The 16614-nt window shown below is 47.0% G+C and overlaps 1 protein-coding gene across 1 annotated transcript in view; it reads left to right on the top strand.

Annotated features, from left to right (window-relative positions):
* Positions 1-832: 832 nt before the first annotated feature.
* Positions 833-16614, top strand: part of SLC14A2 (solute carrier family 14 member 2) — a 57076-nt gene continuing 41294 nt past the window's right edge. The window contains exons 1-6 of the mRNA XM_037509709.1: positions 833-985; positions 3278-3458; positions 4378-4567; positions 6127-6255; positions 10420-10612; positions 15573-15720. Coding sequence (XP_037365606.1) covers positions 833-985; positions 3278-3458; positions 4378-4567; positions 6127-6255; positions 10420-10612; positions 15573-15720 — 994 coding nt within the window. The remainder of the gene's footprint in view (positions 986-3277; positions 3459-4377; positions 4568-6126; positions 6256-10419; positions 10613-15572; positions 15721-16614) is intronic.

The following is a 16614-nucleotide window of genomic DNA, read 5'->3' as shown; positions in this document are numbered from 1 at the left end:
GCCAGGAGAGAGAGGGAGGTACAGGGACAGACTACAGCATAGGTGTGAACTGGGACACACGCATGTTAAAGACATCTTTTGCATCTGTGGCCACTAAAAAAATTAAGCAGGGACTCAACTCGATCGAATTTGAGTGTTAATCTGACAACTCTGATCCCTTTGGAGCATGGTCTGGAGGAAAATCTGAGAAGTGGAGATATTCAATTGTGAATTTTTGGAGAAATTAAGAGACGGTGGCAGCTAACTGAAGACTGTGGACATGAGAGAGAATTACTGGATATGGAGAATGGAGGTGAAAGTAATGTTTGAACCATGACATTTCTGAAGCAGCAGCTAGGAGGAGAGGGGAGTTAGAGGTCAACTGTGAACCACGTAGGTAGGCTCCACAGCAGCGAAGATGAGTTTTTCTTAGATGCCCCCCGACTCAATTGGAAGCTCTGGGTCATCTGTGTGTATGTATCAAGGGGGAAAGGTTGTACAATTAACTCCCACAATTAGAAAGGCTGAGAAAAAGTATTTCAGTGATCGGGGGGGAAATAGGAGGAATCTGTTCTCATCGGGTGGTCAGGGAACTCTTCACAACAGAAATGGACTTTCTTTTGGACTTGGAGAAATGGGGGGTATGTGGGAAGGTAAAGCTTCCCTGTGGGGGGAATGGCCCTGGGCCCCTCAATCTACATGAGCCACTGGGACCGCAGGTCCTGTGTGTTGGGACAGACCCAGCCTTCTGTGGCATCACCGGACTGCAGCCCGGTCCCTCTGGGCCCAGTTCTGACTCACTTGCTCTTTCCCTTCCCTGGTACCACAGATGAGCGCCCGCCCTGCCAAGGAGATGCTCACCACTCACAGCAGCCCTCTGCTGGCGGAGCCTCTTCCCAGCAGATACAAACTCTACAAGGAGTCAGAGCTCACCAGCCCCAGCTGGCCCTCCAGCCCCCAGGACACGCACCCCGCTCTGCCCCTCCTGGAAATGCCTGAAGAAAAGGTGAGGAATGTTCCCCCCAGGTGTTTCCCAGGTAGGGGTGGCGGGTGAGGACTGGGGAGAGATGGTGATGCAAGATGCTGCTTTCCCCACTTCCCAATGCACCTGTTACCTAAAGCCACCGAAGGGCCACTGTCTGGGGAGATGCACCCCCACTCCATTCACAGCATATACTCCCGATGGACCCCCATTGGCCTTAGAAAGAAAATGTGACTCTGGGGATGGTGTGATTTAAGGGTAAGTGGGGAACGCACACACTCACACACACAACAGTCTTCGATCCAGTCTCCCAGCTCTTATCCATTAGACCTGCTCCCCTGAATTGCTCTATAGTATCCAAAAGGAAGGCCCTGGTTCATGTGGGCTTTTAGCATTCCCTGCCCACAGTGGCACAGAGGTAGCCTGGCTGGTGCTATTGACACATTGGAGAGGGACACAGGACTGCTCGGGTTTTTTAAATGAGATATAATTCATATAATAGCACAAAACTCACCTGCTACAAGTGTATATTCCAGTGGGATTAGCATATTAACAAGTCATACAGATATCATCACTCCTTAATTCTGTATTTCAGCCCCTCAAAAAGAAACCCCAAACTTACTAGCAGTCACTCCCTCCCCCCAGAGCCTGGCAACTACCTATGACTTTCTGCCCCCATGGATTCACCTGTCCCATATATTTCCTATGAGTGGAATCCTACCATATGTGGCCTTTTGTGACTGGCTTCTGTCATTTGTTATGTGTTCAGGTTCACCCATAGCTTGAGTCAACGCATTGTTCTTTTTTATGGCCAAATAATAATTCACTGTATTGATATGCCTTATTTTATCTATTTGTTAGTTGAGGACTTGAGGTTGTTTCCACCTTATGGCTATTATAAATAATGCTACTAGGAACATTTGTGTAAGGTTTTGGGTGGACATATGTTCTTATTTCTCTCGGGTATATACCTAGACGTGGAATTGCTAGATCATTGGTAACTCTGTGTTTAATGTAAGTGCCAACTTGTTTTCCAAAATGGCTGCCTACTAGGCATTTCCACAGCCTCGTGAAAACTCTTGTTGTCTGTGTTTCCTACGATAGCCTAGGCGCACCTCAAGCAGCCTCTCATTGTGGTTTGGATTAGCTGTTTTCACTGTCCTCGAGACACTTAAGTTTTTCTACAGGGTGGAGGTGGGAGGAATCTATAGCGTAGCAGTGTACAGTAGAAATACAATGTGAGCTGCATAGGTAAGTTTAAATTTTCTGTTGATCATGTTACTAAAAGTTTTTAAAAGCAACTGAAATTAATTTTAATAATATATTTTATTTGGTTTATTACAGAGAAATCAATTATGTATATATTATTGTTATTTCAGTATGTAACCAATATAAAGTACTACTGAGATATTTAAATTGTCTTTTCATACTAAGTCTCCAATTCCACTTCGCGCGCATCTCAGTCCAGACCAGCCACATTTCAAGTCCTCCGTTGCTGCCTGTCCTGTTGGCTGCTATTTGGACGATGTAGCTTTAGAGCAAGAAGCCCTGAGTGGGACTCCAGGGATAGAAATGAGGGGACATGAACTTGAATGAGGAAAATAATGCCTCTTTATTCTCAATAACCTCCAATGAATTTCAGCATTTATTGCAATTGTGATTATAAGCAATGAACACCAGTCGTGTTAGTAGTGCCTGAGATTTTTGTCATTGTCACACATTTGGTTCCCCAGGAAGTGAACTTTGAGATGGAGATTTGTGAGGATGGAGATCTGGGATGTGTCCTTGGGACCCATTCGTGCAGGGGAGGGTAAAGCCTGCAGGACCATCCCATCAAGGCCTCCGCTCTCCCTGTTGATGGGGATGGCCTAGATAATAGTCCTGAATTTGGATGAGGAGGCCCCACATAGTCACTCACCACCACTTTGAAATCATAATGTGCACGGGATCTGCCACAGCTGTGTGTGAATCACAATTTTTTAAATATTGTGATAATTGCATGTTGTTATAACTCATTTCCTTTGTCATTTTTATTTTTACAAACATAAACATTATCCTGGGGAGAAATCCACAGGCTTCACCAAACTGCCAAACAGGATCCATGGCACATAAGTTAGAAGCCCAGCTCTAGAGAAAGTGTGGTATCCTGGGCGGAGCAGGCCTGGACAGCCTCGGGCAGGGGCATGTGTCTTGCCCCTGGGCCTGTGGTCTTGAATCTTTGTCAAAAACCTGACAACCTTCCCCTCCCCCCAACACCCCTGTTCGCAACAAACTATAATACATTACCTGATGTCTTGTCATGGCTTCTCCTGGAAGGATCTCCGGCCACCCAGTGAAGACAGCCACATTGTGAAAATTGAAAAATCCAGTGACCGGAGTAAAAGGAGAGGAAGTGAGGTGGCCCGTCGGGGCTCAGCCCGCCGGGGAGGCATCAGCCTCTTCCAGGCAGTGGGCTACCTCACGGGCGAGATGAAGGAGTGCAGGAACTGGCTGAAAGGTAGGCAAATGTGGGTGAAGGAGCAGCTGGCCCCTGTCAGGGGCTCAGTTCACTTTCTGGCTTGAACTGAAGAAGTCACCCCCTCACTCACCCGTGGCTCCCATAGTTGGGGTGCTCCAGCTCTGCCTTGACCCTGGGTGGATAGAATCTACCCTCTCAACCTGGAATTCCCAGTTTTGGAATGAAATGTATTGCACTGATTTTGGCTGTTTGCAAATTCTTCATTCTTGCATGGAACCGGTACAGGACAGCCGCGTTAGCCGCCAGGAGCCATTTCCTGAATAAGCTGAACCGTCTTCCTTATTCCACAGTCATGCATTGCATGCCTAGGAGATAGGCGAATCACCCTCCCGCTTGTTCCAGGGTTCTTTCCTTTCCATGTCTTCCTTATCCGAGTTTCCCCAAACTAAATGCTACAACAATGTCCTTCCCCTTGCAGCTCCACTCACCCTGACCTGTGTAGGTTGTTCTGGGAATCAAATGTCCCCTCTTTAGACCCAGCTCTCCTGGGTCCTGACTCAATGCTGAGGGTCACAGCTGAGCAAAAACCAATTCTTTCCCAGTTTCCTTTCTCCAGATACTTTCTTTTCTTCTCGGACACCAGCCCTCCACTGAGTCATAGAGCTCGATACAAAAAGAGTTTCCGTCCACCCCACCCCTTCCCTTGGACCCAGAAATTTCCCTTGGAATGTACCTGGGGATTCCTTGCCAACCAGGCCAATGGCTGGAAGGGTGCTAGGTTGGTCTCAGGCTGTATGTAAAAGGGAAGACTCCTCTGCAGACAGACTGCTGGGAGACCCAGGCTGGTGCCAGGCTGAATGAGGAGAAATGTCCTGCCCCACGTCCCTGTTGCCTTGGTTGCCACGCCAGCCAGTGGTGCAGCCAGAGGTGCAGGCTGAGGCTCTGCCGTCTCTTTCAGACAAGCCGCTGGCCCTCCAGCTGACCGACTGGGTCCTGCGGGGGACAGCTCAGGTGATGTTCGTCAACAACCCTCTGAGCGGGCTTGTCATCTTCATCGGCCTCCTGATCCAGAATCCCTGGTGGACTATCGCCGGGGCACTGGGGGCAGTGGTCTCCACCTTAACTGCCCTCGCCCTGAGCCAGGACAGGTGGGTCCTTCTCTAGGGGGTCTTGGGGTCTTGGGGCAAACAGGTGGAGAGACGTTTCCTTGAATGATCAACCAGCCCTATTCTACCCACCAGCCCAAAGTCTCCTAAGTACCAACTTTGACCAAGTCACTAGAACCCTTTGGGAATTAAATTCCTTCTGTGTCACAGCAAGTGATGGCACCAGGCTCCATTTCACTGTAGAGATTTCTGGAAACACTCCCCTGAGGCAGGTGCTTTTCCCTGGTGGAGCCTACTAGCTAGTGGAGGAAGACAAGGCTAATGGCAAGAAACGTCTCAGGGTACAGCGTATGATGAAGCATTCAGAGAGGCAGACGGCACTAGGTGTTGGGAGATTAAAGTAGCAGCCTTTGCATTAGGAACACTGGATGCAGGAGGGAGGAGAGGCAGGGGAGAGTTGGAGTGGAGGTGAATGGAGAAGGGGAACAAACAGAAGCACTGGGCGGTGCGAGGCAGGCGCCTTCCTACTGGAGATGATGCTCTGGTAACTGCGAAGTTCAAGCAGCAATAAATACCAGCATTTTCTAGCACCATGCCATTTCCTCAGACTTTGTTGGATGTTATTCCAATGGCTCCCAGACTTTCCTCAGGGCCAGCATCAATCATGGGGCACAGGGGTGGGTGAAGATTAAGAAATGTGGCTTCTCAGCTCAAGCTCTCCTCCTCCCTTCCAGAGAGTTCCAGTCAGTGGATCTGAGGGTGTTTGTGGTCAGAATCTTAGGTGGTTCTGGGGGTCAGAGAAGTTTGGGAATGCTCATATTCTTAGTGTTTTTTCAACTTTGGGATCATCAGCCATATGTGGATCATGAATTAACTGCCAACAGCAATTGCCGACTGTGCTAGGTGTGGGGTAACACACACCTGGAGCTGTGATCCTATACCTCTAAGTCTCATGCAGTGTTCTAAACCAACACTACCTGAATGTAAAAAAAAAATAAAATTAATTTTCTAAATTTTAATAGAGTAATTATAATAATCCATATGTAGTAAAAGTAAAATAATTTGTGAAATTTTTGTTACATTCATGTTGGGGTGTGTGTGCATGCATGAGAGAGAGAGAGAGAGAATGAGCTAGGTCATACTGTAAAATACATTCCTTCCAACTGTGGATTACTGTCAAAAAGTTTGAAAAGCTCCACCGTGCCGTGACACGTGTGATTTTTGTCACCACTTCACAAGGCTGACAGTGCAGGTAATGGAGTCCACATTTTGCTAGTGAGAGAAGGGAGCCTCGGGTATGGAAAGCACTCACCTAACAGGCCACCAGCCAGGGCTGGCAGTGCTAGGACACGTGACACTCTGCACCTGACAGTGTGAGATCCCCCAAGCGGCCGAGGGCTTAGACACCCAGGAGACAATGTACATAGTTTAATACTAGATCAGCACAGATAATCAAGTGTGTGCACATGAGTGTGTGTGTGTGTGTGTGTGTGTGTCTGACCCAGTCGTCATTGAGTCAGCTGACTTTTTCTGTGAGTGCCAGGAAGAAGGGGCCTGGTAAGTACCCCCAACCCCAAAGCCAAGGACTGTGTTGCCCGCAGGTCAGCCATCGCTGCAGGACTCCACGGGTACAACGGGATGCTGGTGGGGCTGCTGCTGGCCGCGTTCTCCAAGAAGCTAGACTACTACTGGTGGCTTCTGTTTCCGGTGACCTTTACAGCCATGGCCTGGTGAGGCATCTCGTTCTCTGCTCTCAGCCCCTAGGGGCCCCAGCTGCTTGTGTCTCACACAAAACAGGAATAGGCACCGTCTGGGGCCCAGTGTCTTTATAGTCAGGCCAGTCTGTCTCCCAAGACACCATGAAAACCTGTGAGTTCAGCTGTCGCACAAAAGGTATGTTTTGAACTTAGAATAACAGGGACCCTATAAAGCAGCATAAAACCACCTTTTTTAATTATGCTGATAAGATTCCTTGAATGATAGGCTTAAAATAAAGGTTAACATTTACTGTTTCCTACACATCAGGCACAGTGCTAGGTAGGGTTATCATTGTGCCCGATTTACACAAGAGAAGACCAAGGCAAGAGGTTAAGTGACTTACCCCAGGTGAGGCTCGGCCAAAGTTGTTGACACTGGGGTTCTGAACTCACCCCAAGCTACATGGAGCTCATCTACCTTGTGGCCTAACCAAGATACAGAGGCAGAAAACACAGCTGGTATAGAATCAGAGAACTGTGCTGGAACAAAACGTCTACATTTAAAACAGAGAACCTTTGTATGAGATGCATCAGTTGAGACCTTTGCAAGGAAATAAAAAAGATGTGAAGAACAAGAATCCATTGAGTAAGGGGTGTGCTTGGAAAAGACATGCGTGGTCCTCAGTTCACTGGAATCTGCAGCCCTCTGCAGTGTTATGGGGTGCCAAGGGCGTGCCCACTGTGGGACAGGGGCAGGTAGCCTGGGGTGAACCCGTGTCCCCCACATTCCCAGATGCACTGGCTGATTTCTGACATCTCTAAGAAGTAAATGTCTTTCTTTGATTTCAAGTCTGGAGTTACTAACACCAGATAAAACTGAAAACAAATTAGTTTGGTTTAAGTACGGTCCCATTCATTTTTAGTAGTGCTTAAAATAGATTACTATATTAAGCATTCTGGGCGATTTATATTTCTTCTCAGGGCTTCTGTCATTCTTAATCCATTAAAACAAAGAGCATAAGAGACATTTCTGTGGGGATTTCCTTAACGGACCCACAAGGCCCCGTGTGAGGAGTGGGAAGCTCATCTTCATTTGCTTACATTTAATTTATAGCTGCACAGAATGAAGCTTCCAACACAGCTCCTTAGCCCAGCACACTGGGTGGTTTGTCTGCAGCGCTCCCCACCCCGTTTACACTATAGAAGACAGAGCACCTTGGCACCTCTCTAGGCTGAGCTCTGCACCACTCCTCCAGCAGCTCAGCAATCCTCTTATATACTCTTGACATCCAGTCCAGAGGGAGGGTATTAGAGGTGCTGTTTGCCAGATTTATCCAACAAGCACATTTTTGCTGTGTGCCTGGTGCTATGTGCAGGCACCGTCCCGATGTGGGGTAGTTGTGAACAAGAGACAGTCTCATGCTCTTGGAGCTTACATTCTTCTTGGCAAAGATGGAAAGAAACTCCTAAACTAATTATTAGGAAAGATCATTTCAAGATGTGATAAGTGCTTTTAGGAACAGAAAACAGGACAAATGAGACAGAGAGTGGTTCCAGATGTGGGTGGTCAGGGAAAGCCACTTTGCAGAGGGAACATTCAAGCTGTCATAGGTAAATGAGGATCTGATCACTGAGGAGCTGAGTGAAGACACTGCAGGCAGCGGCAGCCTCTGCAAAGACCCCTGAGCAGAGCAGAGTAATGTGTTCAGGAGACAAGACCAGTGGGAACGAAGACCTAAACAAAGGAGGGTGGCAGGAGGTGAGGGCAGAAGGTGGGCAAGACCCCATATACCATGGATCCAGTAAGCCCTTTGATTCCACTACATCTGTGATGGCAGGCAGCTAAAGGATTGTAAGCAGAGGAGTGATAGGATATGGTTTACTTTAAACAAAAAACTCCGCTTGCAGTATGGAAAATGGATTTTAACTAGAGCAAGACTGGATGCTGACAGCATAGTTAGGAGTCTGCCACAGTAACCCGCAGGGGAATGGGAGTAATGAGGCCATGAGGGTGGTGAAAGGTGGTTTTGCTTGGGGGAAGAAGGTAGAGACAGCAGGACTTGTGAGAGACTGTGAATTATGAGGTAAAGGATAAAAGGTTCGGTGCACTACTGTAATTTGCCTGGGCACCTGACTTGGTGAAAATGACAAAGAGAAAAAAAGGTTGGTGGGGAGATACAGATATGACTCCAGAATGCTCTCTGAGCACATTAAACTTTGGCCTTCCAAAAAGAGATGTGGAAAGGTAACTGGATGTACAAATCTGCAAGTTAGTGATGTAGTCAGGGCTTGGAAGACAGAAGCATGTAGAAGATATTTTGTTCATGAGATTAACAGATAAGAGTAACAGAAAGATAAGATTAAGAGAGAGGAAAGATCCAAAACAGCCACAGGCTCTGCTTAGATGTCTGGCCGAAGAGGAAAGAATCACTGATGGACACTTGAGAAGCGGCTGGAAAAGCGGGAAGAAAGTGAAGTAGCCAGACAGAGTGTTTCAATCCAATTAGAGAACCCAGCCAACAAATGAGGGAGGCAGGGAATGACTGTGGATTTGACAAGATAGATGTCACCAGTGAACTGGACAAGAATAATTTCTGTGGTGTGGTGAGAACATGTGTCTGCTTGGAATAGGATTAGGAAAGAATGGACGTAGAAAAATTGGGATAGCAAGGAGAGACAATAATTTTGAGGAGTATTGCTATGAAGGGGACAGAGAAATAAGGCAATAGCTGGAAGGGGCATCAGGTTAAAGGGGCAGGACTTTTAAAGTTAGAAGATTCTGGAGCGGGCCTCCCCGGTGGTGCAGCGGGTTAAGAACAGCGCCGTGAAGCTGTCCGCAACTGCTGCAGCGTGGGTTCGATTCCTGGCCGGCCAGGATGATTCCCACATGGTGTAGCAGACCTCTCCTGTCGTGCCCACTGCTCCCCTCAGCAGTGCTTTCGGTCCGTCTGCCTGTTCTGCTCCCCACTCTGTCTCTGGTGAATCCTCCCACGCCTCTGGCCTGTACCCCAGCTCTTGTATAAATAAAAAATAAATCTTTAAAAAAAAAGAAGATTCTGTAGCACATTGTATGCTTCTAAGAATGATCCAGAGGAAAGACTGAAGCTGGCAGGGGGGGTTGGGGGGAAGGGGTGCGCAGAGGAAGGGGAGGGGCGGGGAGGGGTAAAGACATTGAGACAGATTGCAGCCTGAAGTATGGGGGTTTGGGGGAAATGGAAAGAGCTGAAAAGGAATGGGGACATTTCTATCACATTAACAAAAAAACGGCAGAGAGGCTGAGTATGTGGGAATGCAGGTAGTCAGAATGCGGATCTCATATTAGAAGAAGTATTTCCCATCTTGCAATTTCTGTTTTCCTAATGAAGTAAAGCAAGGTGGTTAGCTGAAACTAAAGGGAAGCACACAGTAAAGATTTGAGCAGAAAATGCGAAATAGTTGTCTCAGCAAGCTGGAGTGTTAATTGGTTTGGAATGTGCAGTGAGGTTTCATGTAGTCTTAAATGGCCACTTGAGATGAGTGGTCATTAATTAAAGGTAGACCAGTTAGCCAGATCATGTGATTTCCTATTTTTTCCCTAGAGCTCATTGAGTATAGTGAACATAGAGTGTTTGATGTCTAGTGTAGCTGGCCCCTTCCAGGAAAAACTGAATCTAGGGGAGAATAGTTACCTAATGTATGAGTAAGAGTTAAGATTTGCACCCAGCTACATCTGTCTTATGTCCTTTCCAAAGAATAGAGAGGACACATGGCAGTTCCCCAAGTAGCTCATCTTAGCTGAATCCAAGCCTGCATATACTACTTGCCATAGCAACCTCCTCCTAGCAGGTGAGATTTCTAAAAGGTTATCACAGCCCATGACGGCAGCCATCTACATCTTAATGATCCAAAGTTAATGAATGACATGTAAGGATTACATTTTGCTTAGTAAGATGTAAGAAACACAGAAGTATTTATTTTATAAAGTTTTCTATTCAAAACAGATTACAATACTTTTAAAATCAGTTTCTCATAGGAGTAGTCTTAAGTTGAACACCTTATTCCCAATCCCAGACTGGTGGGCTACTAGAGTCTCATGGGAATCAGGGATGGCTGTACCAAGGAGAGGGGATGGTGGGTCAGCATAGTGACCAGAGCTGACGATTGGTGTAGCCCCAGGGATGATCTCAGTGATTGACCCTTTATCTATTCCATCTTCAGCCCGGTTCTTTCTAGTGCCTTGAATTCCATCTTCAGCAAGTGGGACCTCCCTGTCTTCACGTTACCCTTCAACATCGCCGTGACCCTATACCTGGCAGCCACAGGCCACTACAACCTCTTCTTCCCCACAACACTAGTGGAGCCCGTGTCCTCAGTACCCAATATCACCTGGACAGAGATTGAAATGCCCTTGGTAAGTTACCCAATGGCATGAATTGAGACCCCTGATTCCGCCTCAGACCTTGCTTTCTGGATTTGTGGATTACCCAGGCTCTCAGTTTATCTAGATGATTTCCACCAGATGGTGGGTCTTAGTAGGGACAAGGACAGGAAAAGGTCACTGTCATCTCCATATATTCTTTCAACAAACCTTTACTGAAGACCTAATATGTGCCAGCTCTTCTTCAGACATGGGAATACACAGGGAATAAGGGAACAATATCCCTGGCTTTGTGAAGCCTGCACTCTGCACAGGGCAACAGATCATAAACAGGAGGACAGAGACAGACAGAATGGGTGGATTAAGGGGGAAATATTAAATAAGACGGAAGTTGGGCAAAGGGACAAGATGCTAAAGTAAATGTTTTAAATTAGGATTTTTAAAAATTGTCAGTAGAACACAGGGGTGAAAGTTTATGTACTATGCCATTTCAGTGGTTCTGAAACAGGAATAATTTTGCCTCTCCTGGGAACATAAGCCTGAAAACATTTTTTAATTGTCAAGACCAAGGAGCCAAGGGGTGTGCTACTGGCATCTAGTGAGTAGAGATAACACTAAACATCCCAGACCCCTCTCTATAAACAAAGAATTACCCAGTCCAAAATGTCAATGAAAACCTTTCTTTATATCCTATTATGCAAGTGTACATACCATGCACTAGACTGATCTCTAGACATCGGAGAATAACAGAATATAATAAAAATCTAACGTAAAATATATAGATTGTAAAACTGTACTGTAGAATTGCAAAATTTTGGTCATATTTGTGAACATTAAAGTGGCTAACACTAAGATAAGCATAGTCCAGATCAGAAAGTTGTTCCAAACCCTTAACTTATTAACACACTCTCATAATAATCCAATTTTATAAGTACTTTCATTAATTTCATTTCATAGAAGAGAAAACTAAGGCAGAAAGAAGGCTAGTGGCCAAGGTCAAACTGCAGCTAGAGCGTGAGCTTAACACCCAGGCAGCCCAGCTTTGAACCACCACCCGGTGAGGCCAAGGCTGGACAGGCACTGCGTGGAGCAATCTCAGGGCGCTGAGAGCCTTTGCTTCGTAGTGCAGGCTGCTCATCCTTAGTATTTAAATGGTGGAGTGTTCTTCACATTCCTCAGCAGTCCATCTCCCTTTGGTTCCAGGTCTGCTTTCTAGAGTCATTCCCATTATTGGTTCCTTGATTGTCATTTAAATATTTGGAAACATAACCTGTTCTTCAAATATTATTTGTAGAGCTGAATCCTGAGCCTTCACCACCCAGCCGTGTCCATCGTCTAGATGTGCAAAAATCTCTCATGACCCTGTGGAAGGGTGCTCAGCTCCAGGGATGTCCACCACTTGGGTAGAGGGGTGGACAGTAGATCCTCCAGTGAGAACCACACCAGGCCCTAAACCTATGAGACCCCAGTGACAGACACTGCTACTAAGCACCAAACTTTTTTTTTAAGATTTATTTATTTATACAAGAGCCAGGGTACAGGCCAGATGTGTGGGAGGGTAAGAGAATTCACCAAAGACAAAACAGGGAACAGAACAGGCAGACTGACGAAATACACTGCTGAGGGGAGCAGTGGGCAAGACAGGAGAGGTCTGCCACGCCATGTGGGTTGCTCTGTGGCCAGTGGGGATAGAACCAGCACTGCAGAGGCTGTGAACAGCTTCACAGTGCTGCACCCAACCACCTGTGCCACCAGGGAGGTCCACCAAACTCTTTTTAGGTTGTCTTTTTTTGTCTGCAGCTGAGGATGGTGTAGGGTCTAAATCCAAGAAAATGGGAAAGGCAGAGAGAGCCTTGCAAGGAAGGGAAAGCCACCCTCTCAAGTGGAAAATGCTGGGGCAGGAAGCAGGACAAACAAGCTTTGATAGACTCCTTAATAGTCCCTCCTCTGGCAGTGAGGCACACTGCCCTGGGGCATAGACCCACTGTGCCTGAGCCTCCCCAAGAGGCACAGTCCCAGGGATGGTGCAGGGGCTTGAGGAACTGCCAGAGAGACAAGCCCATGAGTCCCCACCCCACCCACACTGCACCCACACTGTACCCACACTGCACCCACACTGCCAGTGAGGACCTGAGTGGAGAAGGCCAGAATCAGGAGATGCTTCTCATTCATTTAATAAGTCATAGGACCCAAATTTAGATATCCAGAGCCCAAGCACAGCCCTGACCTCCTCACCCACCACTGCTGTGACAATGGCTCCTTTTCTTCCACACCATCCACACCTAGTTTTGAAGAATCAATGCCATTTCCCTCTTCCTCTTTAAGACAATGGAGGGAGTGACTTCCTTTTGTTTACCCAGGTTTGTTGATGTCACACGATTGTTTGGAGTACTCAGGAGGCTGGTGCTCAGTAAATTTCCATCCACACCTGACTGCCCTTCACACCAGGGTCTAAGCTGTGGCCTGGAGAACAGTGTGGAGGGGAGAGGTTGCCCTGGGGTCATAGTTCACCAGCTAAACTACAGGATGCCAGGGAGGAGGCTTCTTTCCAAGGCAACTTGTTCCCTCATTCTCTCATTCTTATTGCTTGGGCTTAAAACCCAAGTTTTAAGGGGAAGTGTGTAGAGCATCTCTTGAACAGAACGAAGCCCAAATAGCCTGAGCTTGAGGGTCACTGGTGGTGCTGGAATTGGAGATGGTTCATTTGTCAGTGATGTCAGGTGACTTTTCTGTCCAAGCTGAATTATCTGGATTCCCAAAGTCCTCTGAAGGGAAAATGCTAAGAAGGGAGATTGGTAGCCAGGTAGAGTGCTGCCTGGAATTGAGGGTTGCAGCTTCTGGGGGCTCTGCACAAGCTCACTGTGTGACTGTGGGTGTGTCAGCTCCCCCACTCCAGGCTCTGGGGTTCTCCTCTGTAACAGAAGGAGGCTGCCTTAGCAGTTCTGAATTCTGCAGACTCCTTCTCTACTACCTGGACATATGACTGCTTTCAAGACAGGGCTTCTTTGTGGCTGGATGCATAGTAGGTGCTCAAGAAATATGTAATGATTAGCTTAGTGGTTTCCAAACTTGACTGTACATTGGAATCACCTAGAGATTTTTATTTTTTTAAAAAAAGGGGGGGATATGAAGGCCCCTCCCCAGACATTCTGATAAGTTGGGAAGGGGTGACAGGGGAGTCTATTACACAACAGAGTTTAGCGGCCAATGCATTAGTTATGGGTAATTTGCTATAAAAATGTTGGGAGTTAATTGCATTTCTCCCTTTAGATGAAATTTGTAATTTTTAACAACTCGATTTAATTCTGGAATCTGTCTGATTTTTTTAGAGGATAGTGTTTGAGGTGTCCCCGAGAGTTCCTATGTCTTGCTTACCCTTGTCTCTGATAGCCTAACACCTTTTGGATCAGAGCCCATAGACTTCTGCAAGGAATCACAGGGTGAGGCCCGGTCTTTTTTCAAAGAAGCCTGAAAACTCTCTGTCCAGGGAATTTGGCTTAAGTGTGGAAAATTGGGAGAAATCTCCTCAATAAATATTCCATGTCTTCCCAAAATTTGAGGAATGCAGGATGCTGAGGTAATTCCCACATCCACCTGCCCCCAACTTTTCCAGGACAGAAAGAGGCCACCTGACATCACTGCCAAATGACTCATCTCCAATTCCAGCACCATCCAATGATTCACAAGCTCAGGAATATTTGGGCCTCATTTTGTTCTCCAGATGCTCCACCTCCACACAAAACACCTCTCTGTAAAGCCAGGTGCTCAAGAGCAGGGGAGGTACCTCCTCCTGCTGCTTCCTAGTTCCCATAATCCCCAGAGAACCACTGAAGGTGCAGCAGCAACTGACAGAGGAGTGGTCAGATTCAGAGACTCTAGCCTAGGCTTGGCCATCAGTGAGCTGGGTGGACATGGGTCAATTCATCTATCAAACTCTATCTAACCTAACCTATCTCCACTATTCCTGGACTATTTGTAGGATTTCAGAGCATCTAAAGGAAATCCCATCATGGCCAGAAACCCCAATGACAATCTCAGGTAGAGGTGTCCTCTGCTCCTCTCAAAGTGTTATCGGGCAACCCCGAACATCATTTCCCCCTAACAAAATCTGCTATAGGACAGGGAGAGGGGCAGCCCAAACCCCGCAAACCTGCCTATTCTAAATGGGTTCTGCCATCCGCCGCATCAACACAAAACATAGGAGACTTTAATGGGAAGGAACTTTAATAAAACTAGGAAACAATACAGGTAAGGCAAAGAGTCTAGTTTCTAAATGAAGCACCCAAAGTTACCCATCCCCTCGTGGGTAAAAGTCCATCCATATGGGATCGGCCCAGAGCAAGGCCCCAAAGCCTGCGACAAGTCTAAAGCACCTTCCAGTGGGGACCCACAGAAAAGGGTCAGAAACAACCAGACAAACCCGGAAGGAAAAGAGCAAAATCAACATCAAGATAAAAGCTGCCATTGTCACCTCCCCACGGGTCTCACCTACATCTGTGTCACCCAGTCCACGACCAAAAGACAAGCGCAGTTTCTTCACGTGTCTCTAGGCTCCATGCGCCTCCTCCAGGTCTCCTGGCTCCATCCTGCTCCTTCCTTCCTCAGTCCCTTCTGCCGCTTCTCCTCTTCCTGCTCAGCTCCACCCTCCCTTGGGTGGGGCAGGGAAACTCCCCCTTTCCTGGGGACCACCCTGTTACAAAAGCTCTTCTCAGAGCAGAAGTCCTGTATCCCTCAGGAGCAGCATGTCCATCGTGTGCAAACCCTGTATTGAGGGCCCTACCCGCTTTGCATGAGAAATGCTCAGATGCCCGCTAGGTGGTGGAGTAAGGAACTGTTTATTCCAGCCCTGGAGCTCACATGTTCTCTCACAATGGAGGCACAGCCAGCTTCAGTTCCAGCCCATTAGCCCCCCAGGAATGGCTCAATCCTGGCCCCAAGGCCTGCTCATTATGGGCCCATACTCCAGTGACCTGGATTCTGTTGACTTTTGCAGCTGCTACAGGCCATCCCCGTCGGAGTCAGCCAGGTGTATGGCTGTAACAATCCCTGGACAGGTGGCGTGTTCCTGGTGGCTCTGTTCATCTGCTCACCACTCATCTGCTTGCATGCGGCCATTGGCTCCATTGTGGGGATGCTGGCAGGTAGGACAGGGCCCCTCTCTGCAGGGAGTGCAGAATTTTCCTGAGATCACTTCTCTCCTACAAGTGGCAATATTCTAGACTTGCTATCTTCACTGGCACCCTTGAACACTGTCAGTGACAGGGACTTATTTGTTCCTTTCTTGAGTCTTCAAAGGAAGCAGGTTGCAGAGCAAGCCAGAGCAAGCAGGTTGCAGAGCAAGTAGGGAGCAGCAGTAGCAGATTCAGTTTGGAGTAAGTAAAAGAAAAAACTTGAGAAAAAACTTTCTCAAAAACTGAATTTGAGAATTGCCATTTGACAAATATGTCCACATGTATAGACATGTGTGAACATGCATGTGCACACATTTAATGTGTATATGCAAACAACTCTCAGAAATGGGAACATTTGACTTACTCTGATATTTTTCAAAAACATCATGGAGACAGGAATCCAAAAAAAAATTTAGAAATAATTGCAAACTTTATCAAATTACAAAAAATAAAAATAGTACATGAAGCCCCATAAATTCTTTACCCAGATTCACCTATTGTTCCCTTTGGTGTCTCACTTCGCTACATCTATCTCTATATGTACATAGATCATTTTTCTTAATCACCTAAAGCAGAACTTTTCAACTGAAACCCTTCTTCCTGAAAATGCTGCTCTCCAGTCAAAGAAGTGGAGAGGCCTGGTGTCTACCTCCTCAGCCTCCTGTCACCTGGAAGTAATCACCCTCTGTGTGAAATCTTTGAAAAACAGTTTGGAAATCCCTGGTCTCTTCTCATTCTTGCTTCGCTAAGATGAGATGCCATTTGTAGAGGCTTCTTTGCTGAGTAGAGAAGGGGTTGTGGTTTGGGGGGAATGGCAGGCATGAGGTCACCCTGAGACCTGGCCCCAGATATGAATGTCCTTTG

The sequence above is a fragment of the Talpa occidentalis genome, unplaced genomic scaffold (assembly GCF_014898055.3).
Source record: "Talpa occidentalis isolate TD23 unplaced genomic scaffold, MPIMG_talOcc4v2.1 talOcc4.13, whole genome shotgun sequence".
Classification (NCBI taxonomy): domain Eukaryota; kingdom Metazoa; phylum Chordata; class Mammalia; order Eulipotyphla; family Talpidae; genus Talpa; species Talpa occidentalis.
This window is presented reverse-complemented; position numbering and strand designations above follow the sequence as displayed.